This window comes from Chaetodon auriga, chromosome 2, assembly GCF_051107435.1.
Source record: "Chaetodon auriga isolate fChaAug3 chromosome 2, fChaAug3.hap1, whole genome shotgun sequence".
NCBI classification, from domain to species: domain Eukaryota; kingdom Metazoa; phylum Chordata; class Actinopteri; order Chaetodontiformes; family Chaetodontidae; genus Chaetodon; species Chaetodon auriga.
This window is the reverse complement of record NC_135075.1, coordinates 17,157,418-17,172,400: the sequence shown is the minus strand read 5'-3', so window position 1 is coordinate 17,172,400 and position 14,983 is coordinate 17,157,418. Positions and strand designations below refer to the sequence as shown.

At 41.4% G+C, this 14,983-nt stretch overlaps 1 protein-coding gene across 1 annotated transcript; it reads left to right on the top strand.

Annotated features, from left to right (window-relative positions):
* Positions 1-1,582: 1,582 nt before the first annotated feature.
* On the top strand, positions 1,583-13,385 carry LOC143338421 (myosin heavy chain, fast skeletal muscle-like). Its single transcript, XM_076758793.1, has 41 exons — positions 1,583-1,596; positions 1,803-1,850; positions 2,221-2,436; positions 2,809-2,952; positions 3,038-3,194; positions 3,297-3,324; positions 3,413-3,524; positions 3,665-3,757; positions 3,842-3,905; positions 4,002-4,100; positions 4,196-4,299; positions 4,402-4,540; positions 4,637-4,755; positions 4,856-5,005; positions 5,083-5,253; positions 5,335-5,641; positions 5,731-5,804; positions 5,882-5,969; positions 6,091-6,208; positions 6,297-6,420; positions 6,522-6,658; positions 6,840-7,095; positions 7,193-7,435; positions 7,524-7,700; positions 8,259-8,404; positions 8,502-8,592; positions 8,678-9,067; positions 9,148-9,274; positions 9,733-9,851; positions 9,946-10,142; positions 10,226-10,409; positions 10,491-10,656; positions 10,797-10,921; positions 11,265-11,573; positions 11,666-11,869; positions 11,957-12,082; positions 12,264-12,434; positions 12,530-12,634; positions 12,731-12,826; positions 12,939-13,070; positions 13,264-13,385. Exons 3-41 carry the CDS (start codon positions 2,233-2,235, stop codon positions 13,282-13,284), a joined length of 5,817 nt encoding a protein of 1,938 aa, XP_076614908.1. The 5' UTR covers positions 1,583-1,596; positions 1,803-1,850; positions 2,221-2,232; the 3' UTR covers positions 13,285-13,385.
* The last annotated feature ends 1,598 nt before the right edge of the window (positions 13,386-14,983 follow it).

Genomic DNA, 14,983 nt, shown 5'->3' with positions numbered 1-14,983 from the left:
TTTTATATTACTGCAACTGTGTTTTTACTTCATCATCTCTTTATACACCAGCCTCCACTTAAAGCTGCCCACAGGATCAGTAATAGCTGTGGACAAATATGTTAATTACACATTTATGTATATCTGCATACAACTTCATCATACAGTGGTATGTTATAAACCGCTCATTAAATGTTTATATACTGCTTACGAATGCTAAATAGAGCCGCTTACATTTGTAATGATCTACGGCAAACAAAACTGTTCCTTTCTAACTCAGAAAGTGTGTCACTGTGATGTTGTTGCGTGTGTAATCTGATCACATTTACTCAAACACAGGCCCTGCTCCAAGACTGCCATCATTAGTTGTTATAATGAGATAATCAGATGCTTTGGCAGGCATTGTTGTTATTCAAAGTGGTGCAGCGATCTCTTTTCAGGAGGTTTTCATGTTGTTACACTGTGCTGGCAGGATGTCACACTGCTCTTTTTGGATGAAGGTTTTGTAAAACGCTCTGATTTTGTGATGTTTTTATTTGCAGTAAATGCAGATGATGGACTTTTGTATCAAGGGAACTTCAAAGTAAATGCCTTCACCATTTGTTTGACAAGTTATTTTTCACAGGATGCATATGTCATGTTTTACCAGATCCATAAATATCTCAACACAGGAAATTAAAGTGCTATAAATATGAGTATTGTTCTTCCTTCTATTGTCCTTCCTCCCTGCCGAACAAATCTAATTAAGTTTGGGATTTCATAGAACGCGGAGCTCAGCAAGTGTTTCTGCTATCGTGAGGTATCATCATTTCCACAGGTTCTTAGGTTAGCAACTGTTAGGCCCAATCCTGCTCCTTTGTCACAGGAAAGACTTGCAAGGCTGCTGCAACAGAATACCAGTGACATATGAGAGCTTCTCCACGGCTAAAGTCGGGTCCTCTGCAGTGCCAAGATGCATTAAGGAGATTATTGTAAAGACCAAAACAATGTCTGAACTTCAGTAACCAATCCGCCTGCCAGAACAATGTTTACACAAGGTTAAAAAAATGTTGCATTGTAAGTGTCTTGATCTTTTTATACACTTTCAAATCTCTTTTCTGTTGTTTGTGTCTATTGTGTTACTCTTCCAGTGGAACAAATGTTTAATGTACCATAGCTCATAAGGATATTGTGGCTTCTATTTCAGACAAACACACCGATCAATATTCTTGTGAATGTCTGGAGAAAAACATCACATCGAGAGTCTGAGTATGTTTTCTCTGATAAAGATGAGTTAACCCTATGATGATGGCGATAATGAGCTTTTGCCATTTGTATGCACAAATAAACCATTCAAAGAATGGTGTTTATTATGCTCTTACATTTGTATTTTCCTATTAAATTTTTAGCATTGTCTAAAACGTGCCTCTGTAAACCAGTGAGTGTGAAAGTGACTTTCATCTGTGATAAACTGTGACAAAAGATGCCAGATATCAGATTAGAGGCAAAAATACTCAAGCTCAGAGTGTAAAAGTGCATGACCAAATAAAGCAAGTCAAGTCTGCTGAGTGGACACTGATCTCTCTATATAAGAAGGGAGGCTGGACACCCCCAAGGACTGACAGGCGACCAGTCAAGGTGAGTGTGTTGCAGTCTTTTATTAGCAGGAGGAAAACCAGCAGCTTAATGAACAATGCAGGGCATGACCACTTATTGCTAGACACCATCAAGTGAATACAGAGCTGTCGTATTGATGCCAGGACTTCAGTGTTCAGTAAGTTCATTTTTCATATGAGAGAGATGAATTACAGTTAATAATTGAATTTATTTGTTTCTTTCTTCAGATTCCTCATTAAACCACCAATATCTGTTCTTCTGGGGGAGGGAAGAAGGTACCACATTTTCATTTGGTCAAAAGACGATTTTTCTTTTCTTTTAACTTATTGTGGTTTACATTCTATAACATCTGATTCTAACAAACAGCCATGTAAGATGTCATGGCATCAACAAAGATAATATGCAGTTAATGGAAAATGTAACAGAGATGCCACTCTGTTGTTATCAATTGTAAATTTAACTTTCTCATTACTTTTACATCAAACAAGTAAAGTATGCCACTTTTCATTCTTCTCTGTTTCTCATTTGACACTCTTCACATTAACTACTTTTAACTTTGGTTCAATAGTGAAGTGCCTTCTTGAGTTAAGATGTAAGACAAATAATGACAGAAATAAATAACTGACTAAAATAACTCACTTGCAGTGAAGGGTCATCATGAGTACGGACTCAGAGATGGAGTGCTTTGGCCCGGCGGCCATTTACCTCCGGAAGCCAGAAAGAGAGAGAATTGAAGCTCAGAACACTCCCTTTGATGCTAAAACAGCATACTTTGTGTCTGAGCCCGGAGAGATGTACCTGAAGGGGAAGCTTACCAAGAGGGAGGGCGGCAAAGCCACCGTGGAGACTCTCTGTGGAAAGGTGAGAAAATAGCAGTGGAATAAGAAAAGAACAGTTTTGTCATCTGAAGGAATTTAGAGTTCATACCTGTTTAAACTTTACAATGAAAACTACTCATGTACAAACAGAAGTCAGTGTGGCAAACTGTGCTTCTCTGTGTGAAGGTTGCTTTCTCTCTTTCAATGTAAGGAACACAATTCTTTTGTAAAAAGGCTGACATAACAGTGCATGAAGTACATGTCTTGTGATGGAACAACATACGTGCAGCACTATAATCCAGTATTAATAGATTTTAAAAATAGTTTTAGAAAACATGACCTCTGGCTGTAACACAAATCATCACCGGTCTGCTGTCAAAACTGAAGTCCTGTGTCGTTCCTGTCCCTGTAACAGACGATCACTGTTAAAGATACTGAAGTCTTCCCCATGAACCCTCCAAAGTTTGATAAGATTGAGGACATGGCCATGATGACCCACCTCAGTGAGCCAGCTGTGCTGTATAACCTCAAAGAGCGCTATGCAGCATGGATGATCTACGTGAGTCTGTCCTGACCATCACATCAGTAGATAAACACATGACTACAGGAAGACGTGTGTTGGTAAAAATCCTCTGTGTCCACAGACCTACTCGGGGCTGTTCTGCGTCACTGTGAACCCCTACAAGTGGCTCCCAGTGTATGACTCAGTGGTTGTGGCAGGATACAGAGGCAAAAAGAGGATTGAGGCTCCACCCCACATCTTCTCCATCTCTGATAACGCCTATCAGTTCATGCTCCAAGGTATCAGTCAGTTTGTAAGATTCTGTGTGTTCAGAAATACAGCAGCTGCACTTCAGGAGAATTCAACTCCTAACTGTTGTTGAACAATTTGATGTCTTGCAGATAGAGAGAACCAGTCAATCCTGATTACGTAAGTGACAATTTCATATCATCTATAAGTGCTGACAACAGTGTTGATATTATACTAATAATGTTTATGAACACATCTCTCTACCTAGTGGAGAATCCGGTGCAGGAAAGACTGTCAACACCAAGCGTGTCATCCAGTACTTTGCAACAATTGCAGTGGCTGGAGGAAAGAAAGCAGAACAGACTGCTGGAAAAATGCAGGTAAGTGAACATGTGTGTTCTGAGGGAAAAGTCTTAATAAAGCTGACATTGACATATTGTACATTATCAAGGACCCTCAGGTATGATGCGTCTTATCATCTTTGTTTCCTCCTGGTTTTCTCCCTATTTTCTGAATGTAGGGGTCACTGGAGGATCAAATCATTGCAGCCAATCCCCTGCTGGAGGCTTATGGTAACGCCAAAACTGTGAGGAATGACAACTCATCCCGCTTTGTAAGTGTTTCTTAACCTGAGTCTTTTTAACCAATATAGAATGCAAGTGGTTATCATTCTAATCTACAGTCTTCTTTTGAATAGGGTAAATTTATCAGAATCCATTTTGGGACAACTGGAAAGCTGGCCTCTGCAGACATTGAAACTTGTAAGGCTACAGATGATAAGGCAGATACCTCAGTTTGTTGTTGTACCTTCAGTTCATTGAAAAACACTTACTTGTGTCTAACTGTGTGATCAACAGATCTGCTGGAGAAGTCTCGAGTGACATTCCAGCTGTCTGCTGAGAGGAGCTACCACATCTTCTATCAGCTCATGACAGGCCACAAACCTGAGCTGATAGGTAAGACATTTCTTGAGTTTTAGAGGTCACTCATTACCTGCTCTGTAGTGTATATTTGCTTACAAGAGTCAGCCATGTGTGCTTTCTTTTGTCAGAGGCTCTCCTCATCACCACCAACCCATACGACTATCATATGATCAGTCAGGGTGAAATCACTGTCAAGAGCATCAATGACATTGAAGAATTCATGGCCACTGATGTAAGACAATGACCAAATCTGCACCCTAAAATAAAATGAGTAATTTAGCAATGTTTGAATTTCTTTCCTGAGATCTTCTGACTGCTCTTTGGATACTCACAGACTGCCATTGACATCCTGGGCTTCAGTGCAGAAGAGAAGGTAAGCATGTACAAGCTGACTGGAGCTGTGATGCATCATGGAAACATGAAGTTCAAGCAGAAGCAGCGTGAAGAGCAGGCTGAGCCCGATGGCACTGAGGGTGTGTTGCACCTCTTTTTTTTATTTAGTCCTTAAGTCCTTAAATGAAAAGTTAGATTGTTTTGTATTCTCTCTAAAATTGCATCTCTCTTTTCAGTTGCTGATAAAATCTCATACCTCATGGGCCTGAACTCAGCTGACCTACTGAAGGCTCTGTGCTACCCGAGGGTGAAGGTCGGAAATGAGTTTGTGACTAAGGGTCAGACTGTGCCTCAGGTAAAAGTTTCCCCTATGGTCCTGTAGATCATAACTTGTTGGCCTATTTAAGCCCTGAAAACGTAATTATGTATTATCATTGTTGTATCTGTAACACTAGGTCAACAATGCCGTCATGGCTCTCTGCAAGTCTGTCTATGAGAAAATGTTCTTGTGGATGGTCATCAGAATTAATGAGATGCTGGACACAAAGCAGCCGAGACAGTTCTTCATCGGTGTGCTCGACATTGCTGGATTTGAAATCTTTGATGTAAGTTTGGTGATGCAATTTCTCAAAACTTTGGCTTGTTACAAATTAATAATCAATTACTCCATGTTCCTTATCAGTTCAACAGTTTGGAGCAGCTGTGCATCAACTTCACCAATGAGAAACTGCAACAGTTTTTCAATCATCACATGTTTGTGCTGGAGCAAGAAGAGTACAAGAAAGAGGGCATTGAATGGGAGTTCATTGACTTTGGTATGGACTTGGCTGCCTGCATTGAGCTGATTGAGAAGGTGAGCCACATGCTATATATTCACAAACAGAAAACTATAAGATGACTTGACAGCTTGTAAATAACCATTTCATCCTGACAGCCAATGGGCATCTTTTCCATCCTTGAAGAGGAGTGCATGTTCCCCAAGGCTACAGACATCACCTTCAAGAACAAACTGTATGACCAGCATCTTGGTAAATCCAAGTCCTTTGAGAAGCCAAAGCCAGCCAAAGGCAAAGCTGAGGCTCACTTTTCTCTGGTGCACTATGCTGGCACTGTTGACTACAACATCACTGGGTGGCTCGACAAAAACAAGGACCCTCTGAACGACTCAGTGGTTCAGCTCTACCAGAAGTCTTCAGTCAAACTGCTGGCCTTCCTGTATGCATCCCATGCCTCAGCAGAAGGTATGTGCCGTTTCCTGTCTCTACATTATGATATATAAAAAATTGTGTTAAATATGATAATTTTTATGTAATTATTCATTCACTGACAGCTGAGGGTGGTGGCGGCAAGAAAGGTGGCAAGAAGAAGGGTGGTTCCTTCCAGACTGTATCTGCATTGTTCAGGGTAAGATGAGTGACTTTTGTGCATCATCATATTTATTTTGTGACTTTTAGTAATATAATGTCCTTTTAATTCTTCAGGAGAATTTAGGCAAGCTGATGACAAACTTGAGGAGCACACATCCTCATTTCGTGCGTTGCCTGATTCCCAATGAATCAAAGACACCCGGTATGTGCCCTTGTCTCAGTGCTCATGGTCAATAAAGTTGTAGAAATTAGAGGCAAAAAGCAGTCAAAGAAAATGTGATCTGACAATATCACAAATCATGTCATTAAATGATGTATCACAGGTCTCATGGAGAACTTCCTGGTCATCCACCAGCTGAGGTGTAACGGTGTGCTGGAGGGTATCAGGATCTGCAGGAAAGGATTCCCCAGCAGAATCCTCTACGGTGACTTCAAGCAGAGGTAGCAGACATATAATCTTGACAGTCATTGAATTGTGAATTGTTATCTTCAGGCTAGTGTGTCTAACTGAATGAAATCTTTCTTTTAGATACAAAGTATTGAATGCTAGTGTCATCCCTGAGGGACAGTTCATTGACAACAAGAAGGCCTCAGAGAAACTGCTGGGATCTATCAATGTGGACCACTCTCAATACAAGTTTGGCCACACCAAGGTAGAGTGAGAAACAATTCCTTGGACATGGCTGTTTGCAAAGAGGTATAAGATATACTGTCATCAATAACTCCTGACATAATTCTAATGATTGACACTCAGGTGTTCTTCAAAGCCGGTCTGCTGGGAACTCTGGAGGAGATGAGAGATGAGAAGCTGGCTGAGCTGGTCACAATGACTCAGGCTCTCTGCAGAGGTTTCCTCATGAGGAGGGAGTTTGTCAAGATGATGGAGCGCAGGTACTGTACATATTTAAAGCAGCTTCACATGTCAAGGGGCAACTGTACACTTGTAGATGACAATTTGATTGTGATTTTCAAGCCAAAGATTTTATCTTAAAATCCAATCCATACTTCATATCCATAACTCTAAGAATCTGAATGAATCTGTTAATTTACTTTAATGCCTGTTTTCCCCCAGGGAGGCCATTTACTCCATCCAATACAACATCCGCTCATTCATGAATGTCAAAACCTGGCCATGGATGAAGCTGTACTTCAAGATTAAGCCTTTGCTGAAGAGTGCAGAGACTGAAAAAGAGATGGCACAAATGAAAGAGGACTTTGAAAAGACCAAAGAGGACCTAGCAAAAGCTCTGTCTAAGAAGAAAGAACTGGAGGAGAAGATGGTTTCTCTGCTGCAGGAGAAGAATGACCTGTTGTTGCAAGTGCAGTCTGTAAGCTGATCATCACACTGCTTGCCCATGTCTGCTAAATATCCTCCATCAATTACTGATTTGCCAATGACATGAACCTGTGTGCATTGACTTTTAGGAAAGTGAAAACCTCAGTGATGCAGAGGAACGGTGCGAGGGGCTCATTAAAGCAAAAATCCAGCTTGAGGCCAAACTCAAAGAGACAGCTGAGAGACTGGAGGATGAGGAAGAGGTCAATGCTGAGCTGACTGCAAAGAAGAGGAAGCTGGAGGATGAGTGCTCCGAGTTGAAGAAAGACATCGATGACTTGGAGCTCACCCTGGCCAAAGTGGAAAAGGAGAAGCATGCCACTGAGAACAAGGTTACAGGACAAGCTTTTTAATCCTGTAGTTCAGCTTCAGAGTAGATTGAAATGCATCTTTAATTCAAAGTGCTGTAAACTTTTATAGGTCAAAAACCTGACAGAGGAAATGGCTTCTCAAGATGAGACCATTGCCAAGTTGTCCAAAGAGAAGAAAGCCCTCCAAGAGGCCCATCAGCAGACCCTTGATGATCTGCAGGCAGAGGAAGACAAAGTCAACACTCTGACGAAGGCCAAGACCAAGCTGGAACAGCAAGTGGACGATGTGAGTAATCGGCATTTTAAAGTTTTAAGCTAAACTTACTAATAGTAATTTTAAAAAGATCATTCAAAAAAAATATTGCCAAATTATTTTTCTGATGATTTCAGTCCTGAACAATTTGGTGATACAACACTTATTGAGCAGCAGGACATAAAGTTTGTTACCTTGCTGACTTGCTGAAGGTGTGCAGCCTGCAGCTTTCTCTAACAGCTCACTGTGGCTCCATCTTCTGCCATTATTCTCTGTAATATTAAAACTGATCCACTGATGAAAATAGCAGAAAATAACCACTGTCTTCTTTTGAAGACATTTTGGTATTTGATCCCAGTTAAGGCTAAATTAATACAGCTTTGACACAGTGTTAAAAGATTGAATAGTAAACACTGAAGCTGTTATCGACTAAATAAAACTGTGTTGGATTACTTGCACAACTCATTAAGAATGTAAATGGCTATTGCATGAAAAGACAACCATTAATATCATCCACAATTGAGTTTTATTTTCCGAAAAAATCTGGAAAATTATTACTTTAATTTTATGAAACAAATATTTTGTTGATAGCTTGAAGGTTCTCTGGAGCAAGAAAAGAAGCTCCGTATGGATCTTGAGCGTGCGAAACGTAAGCTTGAAGGAGACTTGAAACTGGCTCAGGAATCCATAATGGACCTCGAGAATGACAAACAGCAGTCTGAGGAGAAAATAAAGAAGTAAGAACTACCTGACACTTACTTGAAGTAAATTATCTCACGAAAGGCACCACCTGAACCCAACTTTTATATGCTGAACTGATTCTATCCCCTCCAGGAAGGACTTTGAGATAAGCCAGTTCCTGAGTAAGATCGAGGACGAGCAGTCTCTTGGAATCCAGCTACAGAAAAAAATAAAGGAGCTTCAGGTAACAGCAAGCCTGAGTTGACAGCAATAGGAACATTCAAATATCTTGAACATCTTCAGTTAAACTGAGAAACTGTATGTTCCAGGCTCGCATTGAGGAGCTGGAGGAGGAGATTGAGGCTGAGCGGGCTGCTCGGGCCAAGGTGGAGAAGCAGAGGTCTGATCTCTCCAGGGAGCTTGAGGAGATCAGTGAGAGGCTTGAAGAAGCTGGCGGAGCCACATCTGCTCAGATTGAGATGAACAAGAAGCGCGAGGCCGAGTTTCAGAAGCTGCGTCGTGATCTTGAAGAGTCCACCCTGCAGCATGAGGCCACTGCTGCAGCTCTCCGCAAGAAGCAGGCTGACAGCACGGCAGAGCTGGGAGAACAGATTGATAACCTCCAGAGAGTCAAACAGAAGCTGGAGAAAGAGAAAAGCGAGTACAAGATGGAGATCGATGACCTCTCAAGCAATATGGAGGCTATCGCCAAATCAAAGGTTGCGAGTGCTTAAGTTTCAGACAGAGAGCACAAAATAATGGAAATATTTTCATACTAATACATGTTTTCTTTTTCCAGTCAAACCTTGAAAAGTTGTGCAGGACATTAGAAGATCAGCTGAGTGAGCTCAAATCCAAGAATGATGAAAATGTTCGTCAGCTCAACGACATGAGTGCACATAGAGCAAGACTTCAAACTGAAAATGGTATGAATATCATGAACATCAGGTATTGGGAGGTTCACTATCCTGCAGAAACTTGGTTCCTACACTCTGAACCAAATCTATATAAAATTCATTACTTAGCAACCCCAATGTACTCTGTGGTAATAATACTAAAGTCCCCTGTATGGGACTGAATGCTAATAGTAGCAACATCATAAACAAACTAATACATCTTTGCAACAGCCAGTTATATATTCAGGTGAGATTTCTGTATGTCTTCATGGAGTTGATTAGCTCCGAGTTTCCAGCTCAGGAACCTACACACACAATTATGTTTTTGCCATTTCAGTACACTATACATTTTGTATATTAAATCATTGTTCTAAGGATACCTAAATCAAACATTCACTCACCTCATATTAACACTGATTATACATTATTAAGTCGGCTGTTTCAGTTTTGCTCTGATGCATATTAAGTCCATTAATATCTTTAAATAGGTGAATGTATACGTCAGCTGGAGGAGAAAGAAGCTCTTGTTTCTCAGCTGACAAGAGGCAAGCAGGCTTACACTCAGCAGATTGAGGAGCTGAAGAGGCACGTAGAGGAGGAAGTTAAGGTAACAGTCCTTGAAATCAGCGGGATAATCACAGAGGAAAAGGCCACCAGACGACTGGTATCAAATATTAATCAGGCACTCATTTGGATTATAGGCCAAGAACGCCCTGGCTCATGCTGTTCAGTCAGCTCGTCATGACTGCGACCTGCTCAGAGAGCAGTATGAGGAGGAGCAGGAGGCCAAAGCTGAGCTGCAGCGTGGAATGTCCAAGGCCAACAGCGAGGTGGCTCAGTGGAGAACCAAATATGAGACTGATGCCATTCAGCGCACTGAGGAGCTGGAGGAGGCGAAGTAATGAAGTCTTGAAATCACATTTTCCACATGCTTTCATCCTGTATATTATCATAAAACCTGTTTACCGAATGTTTCAACAGGAAAAAGCTTGCCCAGCGTCTTCAGGATGCAGAGGAATCCATCGAGGCTGTGAATGCAAAATGTGCCTCTCTGGAAAAGACAAAACAGAGACTGCAGGGTGAAGTGGAAGACCTGATGATCGACGTGGAGAGAGCTAATGCTCTGGCTGCTAACCTCGACAAGAAGCAAAGGAACTTTGACAAGGTCAAATATTTTTCTATAAACATGCGGGTTTGACTGGAAACATGAAGTGATAAAACACACTCATGTTTGTTATACTTTCAGGTTCTTGCAGAGTGGAAACAGAAGTATGAGGAGAGCCAGGCAGAGCTGGAGGGATCTCAAAAAGAAGCTCGTTCTCTCAGCACTGAGATGTTCAAGCTGAAAAATTCATATGAAGAAGCTCTGGACCACCTGGAGACCCTGAAGAGGGAGAACAAGAACCTGCAACGTAAGTCAATTTATTCTGTTTTCCCCAACACATTTGCACGCTAAACACCAAGTCAGTGTATCTGCAGTATCTCTCTTTCTTTGCATTTTTTACATAGCTGAATGTTCTAAAATTCATATTTTATAAATGTGCTACAACAGAGGAGATTTCAGACCTGAGTGAACAACTTGGTGAGACTGGTAAGACGATTCACGAGCTTGAGAAGGGAAAGAAGACAGTGGAAAGTGAGAAGACAGAGATCCAGACTGCTCTGGAGGAGGCCGAGGTAAAACTGAGTCATCATATCAGTCATTACAGCTTATAGTCACAGTGGCAGCAGAGCTACATTGTTCAAATCATTCAGCTGTTGTAGAAGGTGAGGAGCTGTTTCGGGCAAATTGAAATAAGAGTATAAAGTATAGAAACAAAATATAAAATCCTGAAAAATGACAAAGGTTGTATTCATGTTTCTGCTACAGCTTTTTTAAAGATGTGAATACTAAGCATGTAAAGGTGTTGGACATGACACTCAATGCTATTTTTCTTTGCTGTGACTCAGCCCCAGTTTCTGTATTTTTAATGAAAGAAATCTTCTCTGCTGTAGTTGATAAAGGTCACACTTTTTACAGGCTACCCTGGAGCATGAGGAATCCAAGATTCTCCGCATTCAGCTTGAACTCACTCAAGTCAAGAGTGAAATTGACAGAAAACTTGCAGAGAAGGACGAGGAGATTGAGCAGATCAAGAGGAACAGCCAGAGGGTGATTGAGTCCATGCAGAGCACTTTGGATGCTGAGGTCAGGAGCAGGAACGATGCCCTGAGAATCAAGAAGAAGATGGAGGGAGACCTCAATGAGATGGAGATTCAGCTGAGCCATGCAAACCGCCAGGCAGCTGAAGCCCAGAAACAGCTGAGAAACGTGCAGGGACAGCTTAAGGTTGGCCATTAATATGCAACTTATAGAAATACAGCCACATGGCCCAAACATATGTACATTTCTAAATGGAATTTGTGTTATCTTGAATTCAGGATGCCCAGCTGCACCTTGATGAGGCTATTAGAGGCCAGGAGGACATGAAGGAGCAGGTCGCCATGGTGGAGCGCAGGAACAACCTGATGCTGGCTGAGATCGAGGAGCTCAGAGCTGCACTGGAGCAGACGGAGAGAGGGCGCAAAGTGGCTGAACAGGAGCTGGTTGATGCCAGCGAGCGTGTGGGGCTGCTGCACTCTCAGGTATTGCTCAAAGGCCGATAAACAAGAATTAAACCTTTCCTCTACAATGTAACACATGGGAATTCATTTTTGCTTCTTTAAAAACAGAATACCAGCCTCATCAACACCAAGAAGAAGTTGGAGGCTGACCTTGTCCAGATCCAAGGTGAGGTGGAAGATTCTGTACAGGAAGCAAGAAATGCTGAAGAAAAGGCCAAGAAGGCCATCACTGATGTGAGTCAACCTGACATACTCCTATGAAAATGAACACAAAGCAGAGTATATAATGTCAGTGCATAACGTTGTACTTTAGTTTAATTTTTCCTCAACTTCTGATGCTCCAGCAGTTAAAACATTAACATTAATTAAAACAATAGGCTGACACTCAACAAAACCGTATTCTTCAACATTTCAGGCTGCCATGATGGCAGAAGAGCTGAAGAAGGAGCAGGACACCAGCGCTCATTTGGAGAGGATGAAGAAGAACCTGGAGGTGACAGTGAAGGACCTGCAGCACCGCCTGGATGAAGCTGAGAATCTGGCCATGAAGGGCGGCAAGAAGCAGCTCCAGAAACTGGAGGCTAGGGTAAAGATGACTGGATCGCTATCTCTGATCTCAACTTCTCTTTTAATGTTAAAATCCTGCCCTCCCAGTAATAGCACACCTGGTTCATCTTTCAGGTGCGTGAGCTTGAGGCAGAGGTTGAAGCTGAGCAGAGACGAGGAGCAGATGCTATCAAAGGTGTTCGTAAATATGAGAGAAAAGTGAAGGAGCTCACCTATCAGGTCAGCAAGCCTTTTTTCCCCATTCATTGGTACAGTTGTCTGTGATGCGAAGGTGCAAATGAATGCATTTCAATCATGAAATCATGTTCACTGCAGACTGAGGAGGACAAGAAGAACGTCATCAGACTTCAGGATCTGGTGGACAAGCTGCAGCTGAAAGTGAAGGCCTACAAGAGACAGGCTGAGGAGGCGGTGAGTCAGAAACTTGTTCTAACTTTGTCACCTTGTATCAAATAAAGTTGCATTCAGAAAATCAGAAAATCTCTGTATCCTCAGTTTTGATGGATGTTGAATTTCCTCACAGGAGGAGCAGGCCAACACTCACCTGTCCAGGTACAGGAAGGTGCAGCACGAGATGGAGGAAGCTCAGGAGCGTGCTGACATCGCTGAGTCTCAGGTCAACAAGCTGAGAGCAAAGAGTCGGGAAATCGGAAAAGTGAGTAATACATCAAATGCAGTGAGCTGTTGTAACGGTTCAAGTTCTTGACAGTTTTACAGGAAAACAAGACATGTTTCAGGATTTCTTAAGCATCAGTTTGCTGCTGTGACTGTTTTAGTTTAGTTAAAGCTACAAACACGCTGCCTGATGTATTTTTCCTGTCATTCATTGTTTCTTCTTTCTTTTTTAGGCAAAGGAAGCTGAAGAGTAATCTGCAACTTCCTTGAGGGACCCAAATGAAAATCATAAAATATGATTTTTCATTGAACTGCTCTCACTAAATACTGTAGATCTATATTAAATAAATTCTGTTGCCAGTTTGCTGCCTTTAACCTTTTCTTTGCACATCAAAAACAAAAGTACTACCACTTGGTTTATGGAAGAGAAAAGACGTGCAAGTTGGGTTTCTGGACACAGTTGAGGACTGAAAACACTCCTTTGAAGTAAAAGTCGTAGTCTTTGTAGTAAAACAAACATTAGATATGTATGTTGTGTCATTATGGCAGAGTCCAAGTGTCTGGGGTCTAAACCTACATGTCAGACTCACTCAACTAAACACAATTTGCCATCATTCTTCTTCATTCATGTTTTTTGCTCCATAAATAACAGATTGACTTACAAACCTGCTGTAGAGCAAAAGCTGCAGAAACAGAAACTTTACTTAAATATGGATATGTACCCAAATGTTACTCATAATCATGAGGAAGGGAATAGTTTAATATTTGGGGAAATATGCTTATTTGCTCTGGCTAGCTTAGCTTACGTTACCATAAAGACTGGAAGTGGATGCGACAAAGCTAGCCTGGCTCCTCCAACTGTGACCAAATCCCTACCAGCACCTCTAATGCTCACAGATTAACACGTGCCATCTAATTTATTTAGCTGGTATAATAACCAAAGCGTAATACGACGGTTGGTTTCATGGAGGTTATACGCCTGTGGCTGTGATTATTCCTCAGCCAGGCATAGTTACTTCCTGGAATCATGTTGTCGTCATTGACCTTGCCAAGTAACCAGGCTGGACTCCAAATGTTAAACTGTTTCTTTAAAACGTGCTCTGACACATACCAATTTCTTGACTTTAAACAGGGACAAATATACTTTCTTTCATCTTTACAACTAAACGTTCTTATGGCAATGCGATCAAGATACACATCATATTATCTGTCACATACCTGTACAGGGTTCCTCTCACCATGACTGCTGGCCAGGTCTGCCTGTAGTGAAGTGTTCATCCTGTTAAGCAGTGAAAATTCAGCACAACATATCAGATTCTCATGCAACTATAACAGCCTGGGTCAGTGAATGCAACATTTATATAGACATTATATATACAGATTGTGGGTCAGATGGGGGTAAAGATGGAGAGTGTTTCACTTGTTGCATCACTTCTCCTCCTGACAACAGAGAAGAAAAACGAGTTCCTGTTTAATCAGCAAATCCTTTGGGGTAAAGCAGCCGTCCGGTACCATGTGTTTCCTCTTCGGGGAGATATTTCATTAACAGTGTGAGAAATGACAGCTGCCTTACTGCCACCAGTAATCTCAGTGCACCTGTTTGCCTCTGAATCACAAACCACCACCACAAACCACAAATGGACGCAGTGAGCATTTTACAAGTATTTGTATAGTTAGATTTTGTATATTGGTCCTTTATGGTCATAAATATCAATAAACAGTCAAGTATGGTATATTACAGCAGTATCTTTCTCAGAATAACTCTAAACCTTGTTCAAGGTTGAATTCTACCAAAGCCCCTACCAAGTATTGACTTCACAAAACAGAGACATAAAGTCCTGTTACACTTAGACTGTCATCACTGTATGTCCAAATTCTATCACAACAAAATCCTTAAAAATAGTCGGTAAAAGCTTCAAAGCTATTAAGCGCCTCCAGTATTTAGAAATTCTT